This window comes from Hoplias malabaricus, chromosome 16 (genome assembly GCF_029633855.1).
Source record: "Hoplias malabaricus isolate fHopMal1 chromosome 16, fHopMal1.hap1, whole genome shotgun sequence".
NCBI lineage: Eukaryota > Metazoa > Chordata > Actinopteri > Characiformes > Erythrinidae > Hoplias > Hoplias malabaricus.
Genome location: NC_089815.1, coordinates 1,571,767 through 1,589,266, shown reverse-complemented (window position 1 = coordinate 1,589,266; position 17,500 = coordinate 1,571,767). Strand labels below are relative to the sequence as shown.

General features: G+C 46.8%; 2 protein-coding genes across 3 annotated transcripts in view; both read left to right on the top strand.

Moving 5' to 3' along the window:
• Nucleotides 1–17,500, top strand: part of rplp2l (ribosomal protein, large P2, like) — a 165,170-nt gene that overhangs the window by 17,707 nt on the left and 129,963 nt on the right. The gene's annotated exons all lie outside the window — the stretch shown is intronic.
• sh3gl3a (SH3-domain GRB2-like 3a) overlaps nt 2,297–17,500 on the top strand; it is a 25,418-nt gene continuing 10,214 nt past the window's right edge. For both annotated transcript variants that reach the window (XM_066647539.1, XM_066647538.1), the window contains exons 1-4: nt 2,297–2,487; nt 16,445–16,513; nt 17,025–17,097; nt 17,374–17,500. The exon at nt 17,374–17,500 is cut by the window's right edge and continues 17 nt beyond it. In XM_066647539.1, coding sequence (XP_066503636.1) covers nt 2,443–2,487; nt 16,445–16,513; nt 17,025–17,097; nt 17,374–17,500 — 314 coding nt within the window. In that variant the 5' untranslated portion in view covers nt 2,297–2,442. The remainder of the gene's footprint in view (nt 2,488–16,444; nt 16,514–17,024; nt 17,098–17,373) is intronic.

The following is a 17,500-nucleotide window of genomic DNA, read 5'->3' as shown; positions in this document are numbered from 1 at the left end:
ATCTGTGGCCACTGTAGGACTGTACCCCCACGTAACAGAGCTCACACTGCCAAACAAAGAAAGAACAGATAGACAGGAGTAGAAAATGACACTGCACTCCTCTCTGCAGCATCTTCTCTCTCTCTCTCTCTCTCTCTCTCTCTCTCTCTCTCTGTTTCTCACTCTCTCTCTTTCTCTCTCTCTCTGTTTCTCACTCTCTCTTTCTCTCTCTCTCTCACTCTCTCTCTGTTTCTCACTCTCTCTCTTTCTCTGCCTCTCTCTCTCTCTCTCTCTTACTCTCTCTCTGTTTCTCACTCTCTCTCTTTCTCTGCCTCTCTCTCTCTCTCTCTCTCACTCTCTCTCTGTTTCTCACTCTCTCTCTTTCTCTGCCTCTCTCTCTCTCTCTCTCTCTCTCTCTCTCTCTCTCTCTGTGTCTCTCTCTCTCTCTCTCTCTGTTTCTCACTCTCTCTCTTTCTCTCTCTCTCTGTTTCTCACTCTCTCTTTCTCTCTCTCTCTCACTCTCTCTCTGTTTCTCACTCTCTCTCTTTCTCTGCCTCTCTCTCTCTCTCTCTCTCACTCTCTCTCTGTTTCTCACTCTCTCTCTTTCTCTGCCTCTCTCTCTCTCTCTCACTCTCTCTCTGTTTCTCACTCTCTCTCTTTCTCTGCCTCTCTCTCTCTCTCACTCTCTCTCTCTCTTTCTCTGCCTCTCTCTCTCTCTCTCTCTCTCTCTCTCTCTCTCTCTCTCTCTCTCCCCTGGGGCTCCTGATATGTTCCTGATATGTGGACAGTGATATGTTTTGGGAGAATGGCTGTGAAAGGAGGACTGAAGGGAGTGAGTGGGATTTTAAAGTGTTCTCCTTTGTTATAGCTTTTCCACACTCAGTGATATTTTCCTCCAAAAAATTATTTTCCTAAACCCCAGCAGCATCTACTTTTCTTTTTGTATATATTTCCATTTAGACCCACCCTGAGGAAGTTTTTCACATAGACACAGGAACAACACTCCTCTGAGACAGGATTGAACCCAGGACCTCAAGACCGCGGAGCTGTGTGGCAGTGACACCACCTGCAGCGCCCCCTTGCTGCCTTTAAGTCCAACAACACCTTTGCAGGAATAAAAAGCATCAACACACGTTTTTATTTCAGTTTCTATTTTTTTGTTATTTACAACTTTGGAAAAGACTACCACCTGCTGGTAAACACTTGCAAATAATATATCCAACATGTCCAAAAGTTGAAAACAATAGTTCAGTTGTGCACACACAGTTCGTATGAAGCCAGGTGTAGAATAGAGAGCTGTAGAGCCCCTCAGATTTGACCTGTGTAGCAGTGGAACTGTGTTTTCTGGAGTAATACCCAACAACAGAAGAACACTGAATGAGCACGTGTTTACAAACCTTTAGCCGCTGGAGGACAGCAGAGAGCCACGTTGCCATCGTGAAGGAGCCTAACCAGTACCACACACACACGTCTGGAATGCTGCTGCCCATTTAATCTGTTTCAAATGTTTTGGCTTTGTGTAAACACACTCTGGATCTGCCAATGAGGCTTTTCAGCAGTGTTAACACCCCCCCCCCCACTCCACCCCCACAGAGACTGTGTTTTGGCTTTAAGTGGGCTCCTCATATAACTCAAGCGGGCCCATGATTAACCCACTCTGGTGTCATCACTGACCCTGGACCTCATAGCGACACATGAGGGGTTAGGATTAGGGTTCAATAACTCAATAAATTGTACTAAGCAGGTTTTCTTAGAATTATCAATGTAAATGCTTTAACAAATACATATTACAAACAAATAAAATGCTGGAATTTAATAACAACAATTCAATATAATAAATAAACACTTATACAATAAAATATAAGTAATAAATATATAAATAATACAAATAGAAATAAAAAAAATAAAAAACAAATCTAGCTAAAGTTCATTTTTTGCACATAGTCAAAACCAACTACCAAAAATTCTCATGTTAAACAAAGGCTATGTTTCAGTTTTCTGCGTTGATTAACTCCATAATTTATAAGGCGATATATATAAATATATATAGATATATAAATAATCCGGCATTTTTGTTTTGTTTTATTTATTTAAATGTAAATGCTAGCGGCTAAAACATGCTAGTTTCGGTTTAAAAGCCTAGGGTTGCTATGGTGACGCGAACGGCCCAATCAGTGACCTGCCTGGGAATTTGAAACGCCAGCCAATCATAGAAGGAGGCAGGATGATCTTAGCCAATCAGAGCACAGAAGACTGAGCTCGACGGAATACTGGTGTGTTTTTACAATAATGGGAAATATAACAGTCCCAACCCCACCGCGTTGTGCGCAGCCACAGGCGGCAGAGGCTTCAGCGCTCATACAAACAGGAGCTCGTCTCCGGGCGGATTTTAAAGGATTATTCTGCATTTTTGAATCGTTTAAGTCTTCTTCGTTGGGCTCCGGCTCTGAGTTTGTGTCGAGGATGTCTGTAGCGGGTTTGAAGAAGCAGTTTCATAAAGCGAGTCAGGTGAGGAGACGCCCCGAGCTCTGTTTTGGTCTCAGAAAGACTTGTAAATGTATTACTACTTTCTCCGTTACATTCCCAGGGATTTCTGCTTTTAATTTCCTTTGTGTGTGTGTGTGTGGGGGGGGGGGGGGGGGTGTTATGTGCCGCTCCAGTGGCTGTGTTCACATTGCAGCACTGATTACAGTAAAGTATCGCCTCTGAAACCAGCTTTAAAACTCATTCTTCTCTCCCCTCAGAGACAAAAAAAAAGGCCCGGTTTAAACTCATTTCTCCTTTAAACCTCACCTGCTGTTGCTCTTCTCGCCTGTGTCCCCACTCTTTTGTGTTCATGAGCTGCTGAGCCACACAATGAGAGGAGACTTTACCCTGTGCTTGTTGTCACGTCTGATGTGTGCTTCTTATTCTCCCCTTTCTGAGGTGTAGGGAGCTGAGCTGGTTTTCAGGAGGTAGAGAAACTGTCTACAGTGTGTCTGTCCATCACACACCACCTACACAGGCCTGAAGGGGAGAACGGCCTGGGCCTCCTCGCGACTTGCTCTGGGTTCTAGGGAAAATATGTGTAGTAACTTTGTAATAATCCTGTAATTGAAGAGTAAATAACTGAATATTAATACAGCGTTAAGGGTAAAGAGTGTTCTCAGGGGTCCTGTGGGTAACACCGTGGCTCTGTGATGAATTATGATCGTGAATTAAGTTGTGCACACATCTTTTCTCTGTATATATTCAGTCTATGATCAGCAGGTGGCAGTGGGATGGAGCAGCGAGTGCCAGCTGCCGCTGATGACTGGCAGCCAAATTTACTGGCTGTTTTCTACTGTATGATACCTACTCTACTCGTCTCTACTCAGCTCTGCTCTCTGATTGGTTCCTGGTTGGTTTCCCACAGCTTCCCCCCTCTGAAATGTATCTGGTGTCGTCTCTAACCCCGTCTCTAAGGGGAACAGTGGTCTTTGGAATCCACAACAACGGCGGTGGTAACGTTAAGCGGTGTTTACTCATGGTGTATCGGCGTGTTGTTGTTGTTTGAGACTGAACACAGCTCCGTCATCAGTTCAGACAGATCGGTAGAGTTTGTTCCTTCCTTGTTGCAGCGTCCAGCTCTCGCTGGATTCTTTCGTCGGCCACCGATCCAAGGAGCGTTTGAACCTCTTCAGCGCTGTGATTGGACAGACTCAGACGAGGGGGGCGGGGCCATTCTAAAGTCTCTGTACTTGACGTCAGAAGCGGAGCAGAATTAGAACGGCTCGTTTGATCCTGTTATTTCAGACTTGGCCTGTGTGATTAGGCCGGTTTGTGGGGATAGTGATAGCAGCAGGCTCTACCTGAGCCTCGTGAGCCTGGTTTCCTCTGGGGGTTTTGACATACTCCCTTCGCTGCTTATCTGTTGATGCAGGGCTATTTTTTCCCAGCGTTGGTTTGAGCCCCTGCTGTCTGCGCCGGCTGCTTTGCACTCTCAGTTTTATGGATTTCTCACAGAGAAAATATAACCTCTGCGTTTTCCTGTTATTGAGTGCAATATGTTCCAGTGTTTGGCAAAACTCATGGAAAACTCGGACACCTGTGGCTGCTGTAAAATTTGTGGTCAGTGTCCACCATCTCTCTTGAAATGAAGGGTACTGACCGTGTGTTTGTCCCTAGTTCTCTGCAGTGACGGTTTCTACTGCTTCACAAAGGCTTTACGCCAGACGTTGGGACATCGCTGTGAAGATTTGGCAACATTCAGACACATAAACATCAGCGAGATCAGGTGCTGATGTGGGAGGATTAGTATTGAGCCCTGAAGGGAACACAGTTCTCCTTCTCCACTGCTCCATAGTCAAACACTGAGGGGCTTTATACCCCTCTGGCCCACACTTGGCATTGAGCATTGTGTTATTCGATTATAAAGGTATCCATGCTATGTTCACCTTAAAAAGCTGAACAGACCTGGGTCAGGGGGCTCTCTGCAGACTACTGTTCACGGGCGGCGTGACGCAGGGTTGCCAGATAATAGCACTTCACCCCTTTTTGTGGTTAAACATCCGTTAGTTCTGGCAGTTTGACAGAGTCACGTCGTCACGTCTCATGTTCAGATGATCTGAGTCACAGTGTGTTAGTCATTTCACGACACTTTAAAGGCAGTGTAGACGATTCTGAGAGCTACTGTTCTCACAGTAAAAAAACCCCTCTCCCTCCTTTTTGTGTTCATTCAGAAGTTCCACATCTTTTAAGGTGGAGCGGTGTGTGTGAGTAAGAAGCGACTGTATCTTTTAAGGTGGAGTGGTGCGTGTGAGTAAGAAGCGACTGTATCTTTTAAGGTGGAGCGGTGTGTGTGAGTAAGAAGCGACTGTATCTTTTAAGGTGGAGCGGTGTGTGTGAGTAAGAAGCGACTGTATCTTTTAAGGTGGAGCGGTGTGTGTGAGTAAGAAGCGACTGTATCTTTTAAGGTGGAGCGGTGTGTGTGAGTAAGAAGTGACTGTATCTTTTAAGGTGGAGCGGTGTGTGTGAGTAAGAAGCGACTGTATCTTTTAAGGTGGAGCGGTGTGTGTGAGTAAGAAGCGACTGTATCTTTTAAGGTGGAGCGGTGTGTGTGAGTAAGAAGCGACTGTATCTTTTAAGGTGGAGCGGTGTGTGTGAGTAAGAAGCGACTGTATCTTTTAAGGTGGAGTGGTGCGTGTGAGTAAGAAGTGACTGTATCTTTTAATGTGGAGCGGGGTGTGTTAGTAAGAAGCGACTGTATCTTTTAAGGTGGAGCGGTGTGTGTGAGTAAGAAGCGACTGTATCTTTTAAGGTGGAGTGGTGCGTGTGAGTAAGAAGCGACTGTATCTTTTAAGGTGGAGCGGTGTGTGTGAGTAAGAAGCGACTGTATCTTTTAATGTGGAGCAGTGTGTGTGAATAAGAAGCGACTGTATCTTTTAAGGTGGAGCGGTGTGTGTGAGTAAGAAGTGTGGAATATAGTTTTTATTAGTGATGTGGTGTTAGGCGGTGTACTGATGTGTGTGTTGTGGAGAATGTATATTCTGTTTGTCATGTTTGTCTTGAGTGTTTGAAGGCTCAGAGTCTATTCCCAAATTCCTGGAATCAGAGAAAGGAATTCTTTGGGAATAAGATCTCAGTCGGATGAGAGGAATCATGCTTTTTTTACCCAGCATTCTTTGCACTCGGACACATGTGGGTCTTCCCCAGTCTCAGTGTCTCAGTGATATTCGCCAGAGGTGCTGTTGACCCAGCAGTGCTCCCTCCTCATTCATTATTGATCACAGCTGATCGATTAAAAACATCCGCTCCTCAGTAGAGCTGTGTTTATGACCCACATCACTGAGCGCTTTGCCTTTTAAAATACACTTATAAGTCTGGAGCTAATGTAATAGATCTGGGCAGTTAGTGTTCTCCTCCAAGTGTGTTGAGCTCCAGTCATGTTTGGAGTGGTGTGATGTAAACAGTGCAGAGCTCTGGGGAGAAAAGCATTAAAACAAGTTCGAGCAAAACAGGATTGTCCCCCTCTATTCCTCTCTCTCTCTCTCTCTCTCTCTCTCTCTCTCTCTCTGTCTCTCTCTCTCTCCCTCCTTCCCTCCCTCCCTCTGTCTCTCTCTCTCTCTCTCTCTCTCTCCCTCCCTCTCTCTCTCTCTCTCTCTCTCCCTCCCTCTGTCTCTCTCTCTCCCTCCCTCTGTCTCTCTCTCTCTCCCTCCCTCTGTCTCTCTCTCTCTCTCTCTCTCTCTCTCTCTCTCTCTCTCTCTTTCTCTCCCCCCCCTCTCTCTCTCTCTCTCCCTCTCTCTCTCGCTCCCTCTCTCTCTCTCTCTCTCTCTCCCACTCTCTCTCTCTCTCCCACTCTCTCTCTCTCTCTCCCCCCTCTCCGTCTCTCTCTCTCTTTCTCTCTCTCTCTCTCTCTCTCTCTCTCTCTCTCTCTCTCTCTCTCTCTCTCCCCCCCCCTCTCTCTCTCTCTCTCCCTCTCTCTCTCGCACCCTCTCTCTCTCTCTCTCTCTCTCTCCCACTCTCTCTCTCTCCCCCCTCTCCGTCCCTCTCTCTCTCTCTCTCTCTCTCTCTCTCAGAGTGCAGGAATCTCAGAGAGACACAGGACTCTGATAACGCTGTGTTTATTTAAGACCCTGAGAATGTGCCTCTTGACTGTGCTCTCAGTTTCAGTTTTACATTTAGGGGAATTTCACATTTAAACATTGTTTTTTTGACGTTAAAATATAAACAAGGCAAGGATCCAAACTGATTTGAGATAAATGTTAAATGAACAGTGTGTTGTTCTGAGGCCTTTGGTCTGTGAGCAGCGAGAGAAGACATGCAGTTATTTCTCATCTCTAGGCCTTTAAATTGGTCACACTATGTAAAAATGCATGTCCCTGCATGCCCACCAACCCACACACAGTAAAACAAGATCACCCAGCACTGAGTAAATACAGAGAAAACGAGATCAGAGAAGAAAGAGAACAGAGTGAAAACGGCTAAAAACCAGAGCTTCTGCTCCTCGCTCCTCACTGCTGTACGCTCGGGGTCGGGGTGAACAGCGAGCGGCTCATTATCATTTAAAAACAGGTGCTGAAAGCGGGCGTTCTGAACAGGGGCTGTTTACACAGGGGGAGAACACTGCTGTGGGGCTCGTGGGGTTTGGACCAAAGCAGGTCACAGACGTTTCATTAAGAAACAGAACTGTGTATGATACGGATTTAATATTATACACTCTTCTCCCACTCTGGAGGTATTTTGATTGATAACGCTGTCTCTGCACCTCACAGACGGGAGAGAAGCAGATGCTGGGTCACTAAGATGAGTCAATGTGAGTCACTAAGAGCTTGTTCAGTGATTATATGATGCAGGTATCTGGGTAGAGTACCCCCTCTTTGTTTTACCACTGACATGGTGCTGGTGTAGAGTGGATCAGACACAGCAGTTCTGCTGGAGTTTTTAAACCCTGTGTCCACTCTCTGTCCACTCTGTGAGACACTCCTCCCTCGTTGGTCCACCTTGTAGATGCACAGTGTGTGTCGCTCGTCCTCTAGTCCTTCATCAGTGACACAGGACGCTGCCCCCTGCTGGCTCGGTGGACTATTCTCAATCCAGACACTGAGGGGTTTAAAAACTCCAGCAGCACTGCTGTGTCTGATCCACTCTACACCAGCACAACACACACTAACACACCACCACCACGTCAGTGTTTCTAAGACCGTCTACAGCATATGCCCTATCTCCTCTGAAATGAAGGGTGTGTATCCGGATGTTGTTCTTATTCGCTGCTGCTCTTCTGGGAAGGTTTAATCTGATTATTGATCTGTAGATCTGATGGCATTCAGCCATGTAAACATTAGCCAGGTCAGGTGCAGATGGGTGATTAGTTCAGGAACACCACTCCAACTCACACCCGAAGTATTGGATAGAGCCCCATCTCTCCAGAAAACACAGCATCCCAACGCTGGGGGGGGGGGGGGGGGGGGGTTCAGTAGCCCACTGACCCACTGACCCACACCCGGAATCTCTGTGGCCTCATGTGCGGCTACTCCGGGGCGCCCCCTTCTGTTTCAGTTCACACTTTATCCTGTGGAGATTATAAAACCTGCGTGTGCACCGTCACACTGTTTCCTGTGAATTGCGCTTGAAGCTGTAAAGAAGGATGTGGAGACATAGTGAAAGGGGAGCGCTCTTTGTCTCAAGGTTAAGTGCTCGTCGAGACTCAGGAAGAATCAGAGGCTCCACGGGGGGCAGGAGCGGAGGAAGACAATAAAGACTGTACGTTCTTTCTCTCACAATGTAATTTCCTGTGCCCTGCTGCAGAGGATCAGGAAAACACAGATTGGTGATTGTGAGAGAACTTTGTCTTTAACCTTTTCCCCCTCCAGACGAACAGAGACGACACAGCGGCGAAACAGAACGAGAAACAGCAGCATGTGCCTCAGACCGCAGTCAGTGTTTGGGCCAGACGTCGGGTGTGTTGTGGTCCAGTGAGAAAGTGAATGATGTGACTGATCTATGCCCTGCATCACAGAGACCTCATAAAGGAGGAGACAGGCCTCTGGGTAAAGGGTTAAAAAAAGAGGAAATGCTTGTAGCGTTAAAGGGAATGTCTACGATTGTGTGGAAACTGTTCTTTCTGGGTGTTTACATTCTGAAGCTTCACCATTTTTAAGGTGGAATGGTGTGTTTGTACGTGTCTGAAGTGTAGCTTGTCTGTAAGTGTTTATTCCCTGTTTGAATTCCCACAGAAACTCGAGTTGTTTAGTTTTGTAGCACTGTCGCTAATGCAGTTAGCATCACGACGTTTGGAAACATTTCCACCTTAAGTAATGTAACTGTAACAGCAAAAATAAGTCAGTGTTACCCCCCTATGGAGCAGGAATAGAGCAACATCCTCATCTCGGTTGGTCCTTTTCAGCGTTTGGAGTCTCTCGGTTGTCTAAAAACCTCCAGATGGCGTTTCTCTGCCGTGAGCAGAGAGAGAGAAAGCCTAGCACCGGACCCAGACACTTTGTTTTTTTACCCGTTTACAGACACTGGGGCTTCGTAAACACAGTAGAGCGGTTCCTAAGCTCTCACTACAGTTGCACTGTCTAAAAATCAAGGGGGTGGGAGTGGTTTCTAACCCTCCTTCTAAAGTTACATAGTGCAGTTTCTGTGGTGCTGAGCCCGGAGTATCAACAGAGGCTCTGTTCTTCCGATTATAGCTCAGTGAAGCATCACAGTGATTTAGAAGTTGTAATTGTGAGGTAAAAAAAACACATAGTGTTACTTTAATATCAAAAACACAACAAGTGGAGATCAGTGCCTGGACACACTCACTATGTCCTCACTCTCCCTCATCGTGGTTCTGGTACTTTTTCAGCTTCTATTCTATTCTATTCATCTATTAATCAAGGGTTCTAGACAGGTTCTGTATCCACAGAGAGAACGCCGTTCACCCCTCACTCTGTTTCCACACTGTTATCATCAGCAGTGATAACACAGAATTACTGTAAATACAACTCAACAACATTTCCTTTTCCCCCTCACACACACACACACACACACACACTCCTGCACACATCCAGATGTGTCCCCGCTGATAGAGATCAGCTCCCTCACACTATTGTTCCTCTGATACCGGCCCATGACGTGGGATAATAACAGACATTTTAAACCCACAAGGTCAAATAACAATAAAAATAAACAGTAAAATAATAAAATACTGCACTGATGTCGATATGTGGACAGATGTCTTTTAGGGCAAAACAGATTTGGATAAATGTAGATTATTAAACCAACTGTGAATTCAATTATGACTATTTCCTCTGTATTAAATAAGACCAATAAAATAAAAATTAATGCTTACATTAATGTGTGGATCTGGAGGCCACCAACCCACACACAGTGAAACAAGACCCACCCAGTCAGTGTTCTGTGCACTGCCTGAGTCAGAAACACGGGATAAAACGAGTCGTTCTGATTCTGCGCCGCTTCTGACGTGAAGTGCAGAGACTTTAGAATGGCCCCGCCCCCTCGTCTGAGTCTGTCCAATCAGCGCTGGACCCGTGTTTATGTGAGAGCGCAAAGACGAGGTTAAACTCAGCAAAACAGACACAACGAGCGCGGAGAAATAAGAGCACTGAGTAAAAACGGAGAAGAAAGAGAACAGAGTGAAAACGGCTAAAAACCAGAGCTTCTGCTCCTCGCTCCTCACTGCTGTGCGCTCGGGGTCGGGGTGAACAGCGAGCGGCTCATTATCATTTAAAGGAACAGGTGCTGAAAGCGGGCGTTCTGAACAGGGGCTGTTTACACAGGGGGAGAACACTGCTGTGGGGCTCGGGGTTGGGGTGAATAGCGAGTGGCTCAGATGGAGGACTATGAGCATCACTGGCACTGAACATTGACGACCAACTTGTATCCAATAGGAGTTAACCCTTTACAGCTCTATTTGTTTTATCTGGAACTGAATGTGAAAGTGTGAACTTCCAGATGTGACAGAGGAAAGGGGTGAGTGAGTGAGAGTGTGTGGGTGAGTGTGTGGGAGAGAGTTTGTGAATCTCACTGCAGTTGGAGTGTGTATTTCAGTTCAGTTCTCTGCAGAAATCCAGCCGCTGGAACAGAGCCAGTTTGTATCCACACACAGCGCTGGATGAACTCTGAGGTGTATTTCATGGAGCTGCTGGTGCTAACGTGTTAGCGGTGGGTGTGAGGAGAGCTCAGCTCTGTTTGATTTAAGCTGTTTTCCTGAATAAAGGGAGGACATTTATGATGTTTTCCACTACATGGACCCTGCTCGACTCGACTCGGCTCTTTTCCGGTACTTTATGCTTGCACCAGGTACGAAGAGACTTGTTTACACAGTGAAACGCAGACGACCGGCACCAACTCTCCATCTGTAAAATCTCCAGCTGCAGCAGAGATCACGTTTGTTTTTTTTCCGACTCACGACGGCATTCAAATTACGCCGTGGTCTTTTGAAGAGGTTCAAATGAGGGAGAGTGAGGAAACTTTTTTTGAAATTAAAGTAACACTATGTGTTTTTTTTACCTCACAATTACAACTTCTAAATCACTGTGATGCTTCACTGAGCTATAATCGGAAGAACAGAGCCTCTGTTGATACTCCGGGCTCAGCACGACAGAAACTGCACTATGTAACTTTAGGAGGAGGGTCAGAAACCACTCCCACCCGCTTGATTTTTCGACAGTGCAACTGTAGTGAGAGCTTAGGAACAGCTCTACTGTGTTTACGAAGCCCCAGTGTCTGTAAACGGGTAAAAAAACAAAGTGTCTGGGTCCGGTGCTAGGCTTTCTCTCTCTCTGCTCACGGCAGAGAAACGCCATCTCGAGGTTTTTAGACAACGGAGAGACTCCAAACGCTGAAAAGCACCAACCGAGATGAGGATGTTGCTCTATTCCTGCTCCATAGGGGGGTAACACTGACTTATTTTTGCTGTTACAGTTACATTACTTAAGGTGGAACTGACTCTAAATTCAGGAGAGCGCTAACTGCATGAAAGTAAACACAGAGGGAAAGTGCTACAAAACTAAACAGCTCAAGTTACACATTAGTTTCAGTGAGTAAACACTTACAGAGAAGTTAAGTGAGCTTAATATATCATTAACGTTGTTTATTGCAAGCATTTCCGGGACAAGATAACAGCGATTATGATACGCCTAGATTAGACAGTGAGGATACACAGGGTTTCAGAGCAGTCGTGAGCCAGTGTATGAAGGTGGAACCCACTGCCAGTTTTCCACGCGAATCTCAGCACCATCAAATATTCATCGCAGCGCGTCGAGGCCGTGTTACATATTTTACAGCGCTCAGCAGACCCCGAGTTCTCTGGAGTCCAGGTATTTCTGGTGGCTCAGAGAAATCTGGGTCTTCCTCCTCACACACTTTCTGAGGTTTCCTACGACGGCACGCAGACTCGGCCAAGTGGGTCAGAGTAAAATTAGCCGATCACCGAGAGAGGGGAAACGACCCAAGAAGGGAATACAGGCTCAGGGGCTCTCTGCTTTCTTCTGAAACACACTACACTGCACTCTGAGGGAAACTCCAGCCGTGGGACATCAGCCACATTAATGAATCATCTGTGACCCGCTTTGGTCAGAACCCAACCGGTCTCGGCACTAGACGTCAGAAGCAGAGCTGAATCAGAACGGCTCATTTTATACCGTGTTTACTGAGTGCAGAGAACTGACTGGATGGTCTTGTTTCACAGTGTGTGTGTTGGTGGGCTCCAGATCATAATGTGTCGCCTTTAAAGGCAATGTACACGATTCTGGAGAGCTACTGTTCTCACAGTAAAACAAGCTCCCCCTCTGGTTTGTGTTCATTCAGGGACTGTGTGTGTGTGTGTGTGTGTGTGTGTAGGAAGTGCTGGTATCTTGTTGGTGTCTGAACTGTGTACTGTGTAATGATATATTAAGCTCACTTAACTCCTCTATAAGTGTTTGTTCACTGTCTGAATTCCCACAGAAACTCATTTGTAGCTTGAGATGTTTAGTTTTGTAGCACTTTCGCTCTGTGTTTACAGTTCCACTTTAAGTAAAGTAACGGAAACAGCAGAAATAAGTCAGTGTTACCCCCCTATGGAGCAGGAATAGAGAAACACACTCATCTCTTTTGTCTCTCCAATGTGTCTTGGATGTGTCTGAGAGAGAGAGAGAGAGAGAGAGAGAGAGAGAGAGAGAGAGAGAGAGAGATAGAGAGAGAGAGAGAGAGAGAGAGAGAGGGAGAGACAGAAAGAGAGGAGAGAGAGAAAGAGAGAGAGCAACAGAAAGAGAGAGAGGAGAGACAGAGAGAGAGAGAAAAAGGAGAGAGAGAGAGAGGAGAGAGACAGAGAGAGAGAAAGAGGAGAGAGACAGAGGGAGAGAGCGAGAGAGTGAGAGAGAGAGAGAGAGACAGGGAGAGAGAGGAGAGACAGAGAGAGCGAGAGAGAGAGACAGGGAGAGAGAGGAGAGACAGAGGGAGAGAGAGAAGAGAGAGAGAGAGGGAGAGACAGAAAGAGAGGAGAGAGAGAAAGAGAGAGAGCGACAGAAAGAGAGAGAGGAGAGACAGAGGAGAGAGACAGAGAGAGAGAGACAGAGGAGAGAGAGACAGAGAGGAGAGAGACAGAGGGAGAGAGCGAGAGCTAAGACAGTTCAGACAGAGACTCATTAACGTTTGTTTCCCATTAACGGAGCCAGGGCTGTGTACAAACACTTGACCTTTTTCCAGCACAAACAGAACAGAGAGCAGCAAATGCAGAGGAAGCATTCTTTGAATTTTATAAAAGTGTATCTTATTAAAATCGCAGACATGTCCTTTATCATTCTTTAGAATACAAGGGGAGGAGCCCTCGTCCAGTCGAATGTAAACACATCACCAGGGCAGTGCTTTCACTTCCTCCGGGTCGTGTTTGATGTCGGTGGCCTGCAGGTTTCTGCTTTGATGCTTTGCGAGCTTTGTGTTTCATGGCTTTACACAAAGGCCACGTGAGTCATGTTTCCTGGCCGCGTGTCCCTCTAACGTCCACGTCCCTGGCTCGCTCCTGACCATGGGGTCCAGTCGGCTTTAGTGTCCCTCTGTGTTTGGGAAGTTTGAAATGTCCTTTCTGAGAAATCTCATCATAGAAACAGGATGCTGAGGAGCGTGAGCAAACAAACGTGGGATAAGTCTGGACAGTCTGGTGATGGATGTCTACACAGCGTCATGTGACCGAGCTCTAGTTTTCTCAGAGAGGAAGTGATGTCAGAACCCAGCAGCATAGTTTTACCTTGTTAAACACCTCAGATCTCACTTTGTTTTTAGCTTCGGTTTCACACTGCGGCTTCGATACATTCTGCTGAGTGTGTGTGTGTGTGTGTGTTTGTGTGTGATTTGCACCTCCTTTAGGTGAGATGTCACTTCCCAAGCAAGTTCAGAAAGTTCAGAAAGCACACGTCATCTCTGCTTTGCCATAAGTTTGCAGACGTATGTTAATCTGCTTTGTTGTGAGGATTTGATTGCAGCTGTAAGAACTTTAGCGAGGTCAGGTGATGATGCTGGATGATTAGATCTGGGTCACAAACACCACTCCATTTCATCCTCAAGATACTGGATAGAGCCCCATCTCTCCACAGAACCCAGTTCAGACTTTTGAGAAGCTGCTCCAGAACCTTCTGTTGTTGCTTTTCCACGGCGGCGTCCCTGCTCCATTCTACTCTGCTTCTCTCCTCCTCCACCAGGTGAATCAGGTCCTGGTTCTGGAAGCGGGTTCTTGTTTAGTGGCTGTTCTCTCGTGGTTCAGAGCGAGTCGAGTAGGGACTAAACCGTGGCGTGTAAACCTTGCAGAGCGCAGATCGTCCAGAGAGAGTCGTCACTCTACGCCACGCAACGCAGACGACCAGCACCAACTCTCCATCTGTAAAATCTCCAGCTGCAGCAGAGATCACGTTTGTTTTTATCCGACTCACGACGGCAGCTAGTAAAATGACGCCGTGGTCTTTTGAAGAGGTTCAAACGCTCCTTGGATCGGTGGCCGACGAAAGAATCCAGCGAGAGCTGGACGCTGCAACAAGGAAGGAACAAACTCTACTGATCTGTCTGAACTGATGACGGAGCTGTGTTCAGTCCCAAACAACAACAACACGCCGATACACCATGAGTAAACACCGCTTAACGTTACCACCGCCGTTGTTGTGGTTTCCAAAGACCACTGTTCCCCTTAGAGACGGGGGTTAGACACGTAGTAGGGTGTCGTAGTCGTAGGGTGTGCTTTGTAGTGAAAAACCAGGGAGCACCATGCAGCTTCCCCCAAATCTTACAAATCACATCCACTCTGTTTAAAACAACATGCTGAATTAGTCTTGGTCTCATTTAAGTCTTGAGGTTTCCTCTACTGCATACGTCTGCGTCAGCATCTCTGAGACGCAGAGATTCATTTCTAACAGGAATCTACAGGCCTCAGCGTGAGGGGAAGTGCTCATTACATAAGGCCCTAAGTGTCACCGGAGGTTCGTTTTAAAAGTTGAGTCACGCTGAGGTCGCAGAGTAAGCCGGCCTTTTAATTTCAGCTAGCACCCTGATGATAATGTGCTTTAAAATACCCACGCACTTGAAATTAGCAGCACAACTCGTGGGTGTTTTAATGCGGGGTGCGGGGGTGTGTGTGTAACCTCAGCGCGCTCCTGATACACAGCTCTGTCACCAGAAAGAAGACAGAGAGAGGAGTCAGGAATGAGATTTAAAGGAACACTAGGTAAGGTCTGGGCCCACCCTAGAGTTGCAGAATATAACTCACTTTTACAGAGCGTACTTCACTTTTACAGCACTGTCCAGAAATCAGCGCGGAGGAGAGAGGGAGGCTGGGGGTTGTCCTCTGTCCTACCCTCCTCCAGAACATACATAGCGCAGGTTCTGCAGTGCTGAGCCCGGAGTAGCAACGACAGAAGCTCTGTTCTCTTTTTACAGCTCTTAGAAGCATCACGGTGATTTTAAAGCTGTAACTTTAAGGTAAAAATACTACCTAGTGTTCCTTTAATGTGTGTGAGGTGTAGATGTGTTTCCCTGAGCTGCTCGGCTGGAATGCGAGCCCAGTCTGCTCTGCTATGCTCACAATGTTAATCTTCTTACTGAGTCAGGTTCGTGCTCATTGAAGCCTGTCTGGAGCTGGGGTCTTACACTGACCTCAGCTTTATCACCCTGACATTATGGCATTCACTCATTCATTCATCTTCTGTAACTGCTTCATCCAGATCAGGGTTGCAGTGGGTCCAGAGCGCAACGCAGCGTCACACCCTGGACATTCTCAACTCACCCAGTTACTCACCCAGTCACTCACACACTCACCCAGTCACTCACACACTCACCAGTCATTCAGTCACTCGCTCACTCATCCAGTTACTCACACACTCACCCAGTCCCTCACTCACTCACCCAGTTACTCACCCAGTCACTCACACACTCACCCAGTCACTCCCACACTCACCCAGTCACTCACACACTCACCCAGTCACTCACACATTCAACCAGTCATTCAGTCACCCAGTCACTCACCCAGTTACTCAGTCACTCAGCAACTCACTCACCCAGTCACTCACACACACTCGCACACTCACTTAGACACACACACACACTCACCCAGTCACACACACACACACACACACACACACACCTGTGGACTCTCCTGATCTATTCCTGACCTTCTTTAATAGATTTCTAATATTAGACCCAGTCTGATGTCACTCCTCTCCTCCGTCTGATCTCAGCTCCTCATTGAGTTTAATTTCTTCAGCCGTAATTCTCATTAGTTTCATCGCGACTGATCATCTGTGGCCCGGATGAGTGTGGGTTCCTGTTCGAGTCTTGGTTCCTCTCTGCGGTTCTAGCTCATGGTTTTACACAGGTTTGAGTCTTAGCTCCCTGTGAGTCTTGGTTCCTCTTGACAGTTCGTCTTAGCGGCTTTTTATTCATCACACCCCAAATACCTCATCTAATTCATTTGTGTTCTCTCTCTCTCTCTCACTCTGTCCCTGTCTCTCTCTCTCTCTCTCTCTCTGTCTCTCAGTTATTGAGTGAGAAGATAAGTGGCGTTGAAGGAACGAAGCTCAATGAGGACTTTATGGAAATGGAACGGGTAAGAACTGCCTCTAAGTCATGACTCTCTGGGGGAGGTTTAATCGCCCTGGGGTAGCTCGAGGAGCAGGTACAATAAGGTTTAGTCCCCCTTGGTACCTCATAGAGCAGGTAGAGTGAGGTTTAATCGCACTGAGGTACCCCATGGAGCATGTAGTGTAGGTTTTATCACCCCATGGACCCTCAGTGAGCAGGTCCAGCGAGGTTTAATAACCCCAGAGTACCTCACAGAGACAATACAGTTTTGTCTTTTCGGGGTTCCTCCCGGAGCACGTACAGCAGGTTTAATCACCCCATGCTACATCACCCCCTTTATACACTGAGACACAGTCAGTCTCCCCGCTTTTTCCTGAAGAGAGTGTGTTATCGTAGATCAATTACTCCTTCAGACGCTGTTTTACTGTAAGAGCCTCGACACACTTTCACTCGACCGCACCGCTTCAGTCTCTCAGCTTCACGTTCCACTTCTCTCTGTTTCCTCTCCGCTTCTCACACTCTCTCTTCCTCCACAGAAGATCGACGTGACCAACAAGTCTGTCTTTGAGCTTCTCACCAAAACCACAGAGTACCTCCAGCCGAACCCGGGTAAGAGAGAGCAGGCCCCTCCCACGCACTCCAGGCTTTTAGCGATGCTCCGATACAGGAGTTCTGGACTGATCTGATACTGTACATTTACATATCGACGTAGACAGAACAGAGAGATAAGATTCTCTGGATTAAGACAAATACAACATTTAAGCTTTCGACCAACTCTCTGCAAACGATAAAATGACAGGTGTCTCCTAAGAAAACTGTTAGCAACATTAATATAAACCAGAAGTGGTTTCATGTGTGTGTCTGTGTGTGTGTGTGTGTGTTTAGCTTCGAGAGCGAAGCTGGGGATGCTAAACACCGTGTCTAAAATCCGAGGGCAGGTGAAGACCACTGGTTACCCGCAGACGGAGGGGCTTCTGGGAGACTGTATGCTGAAATACGGTCGTGAACTTGG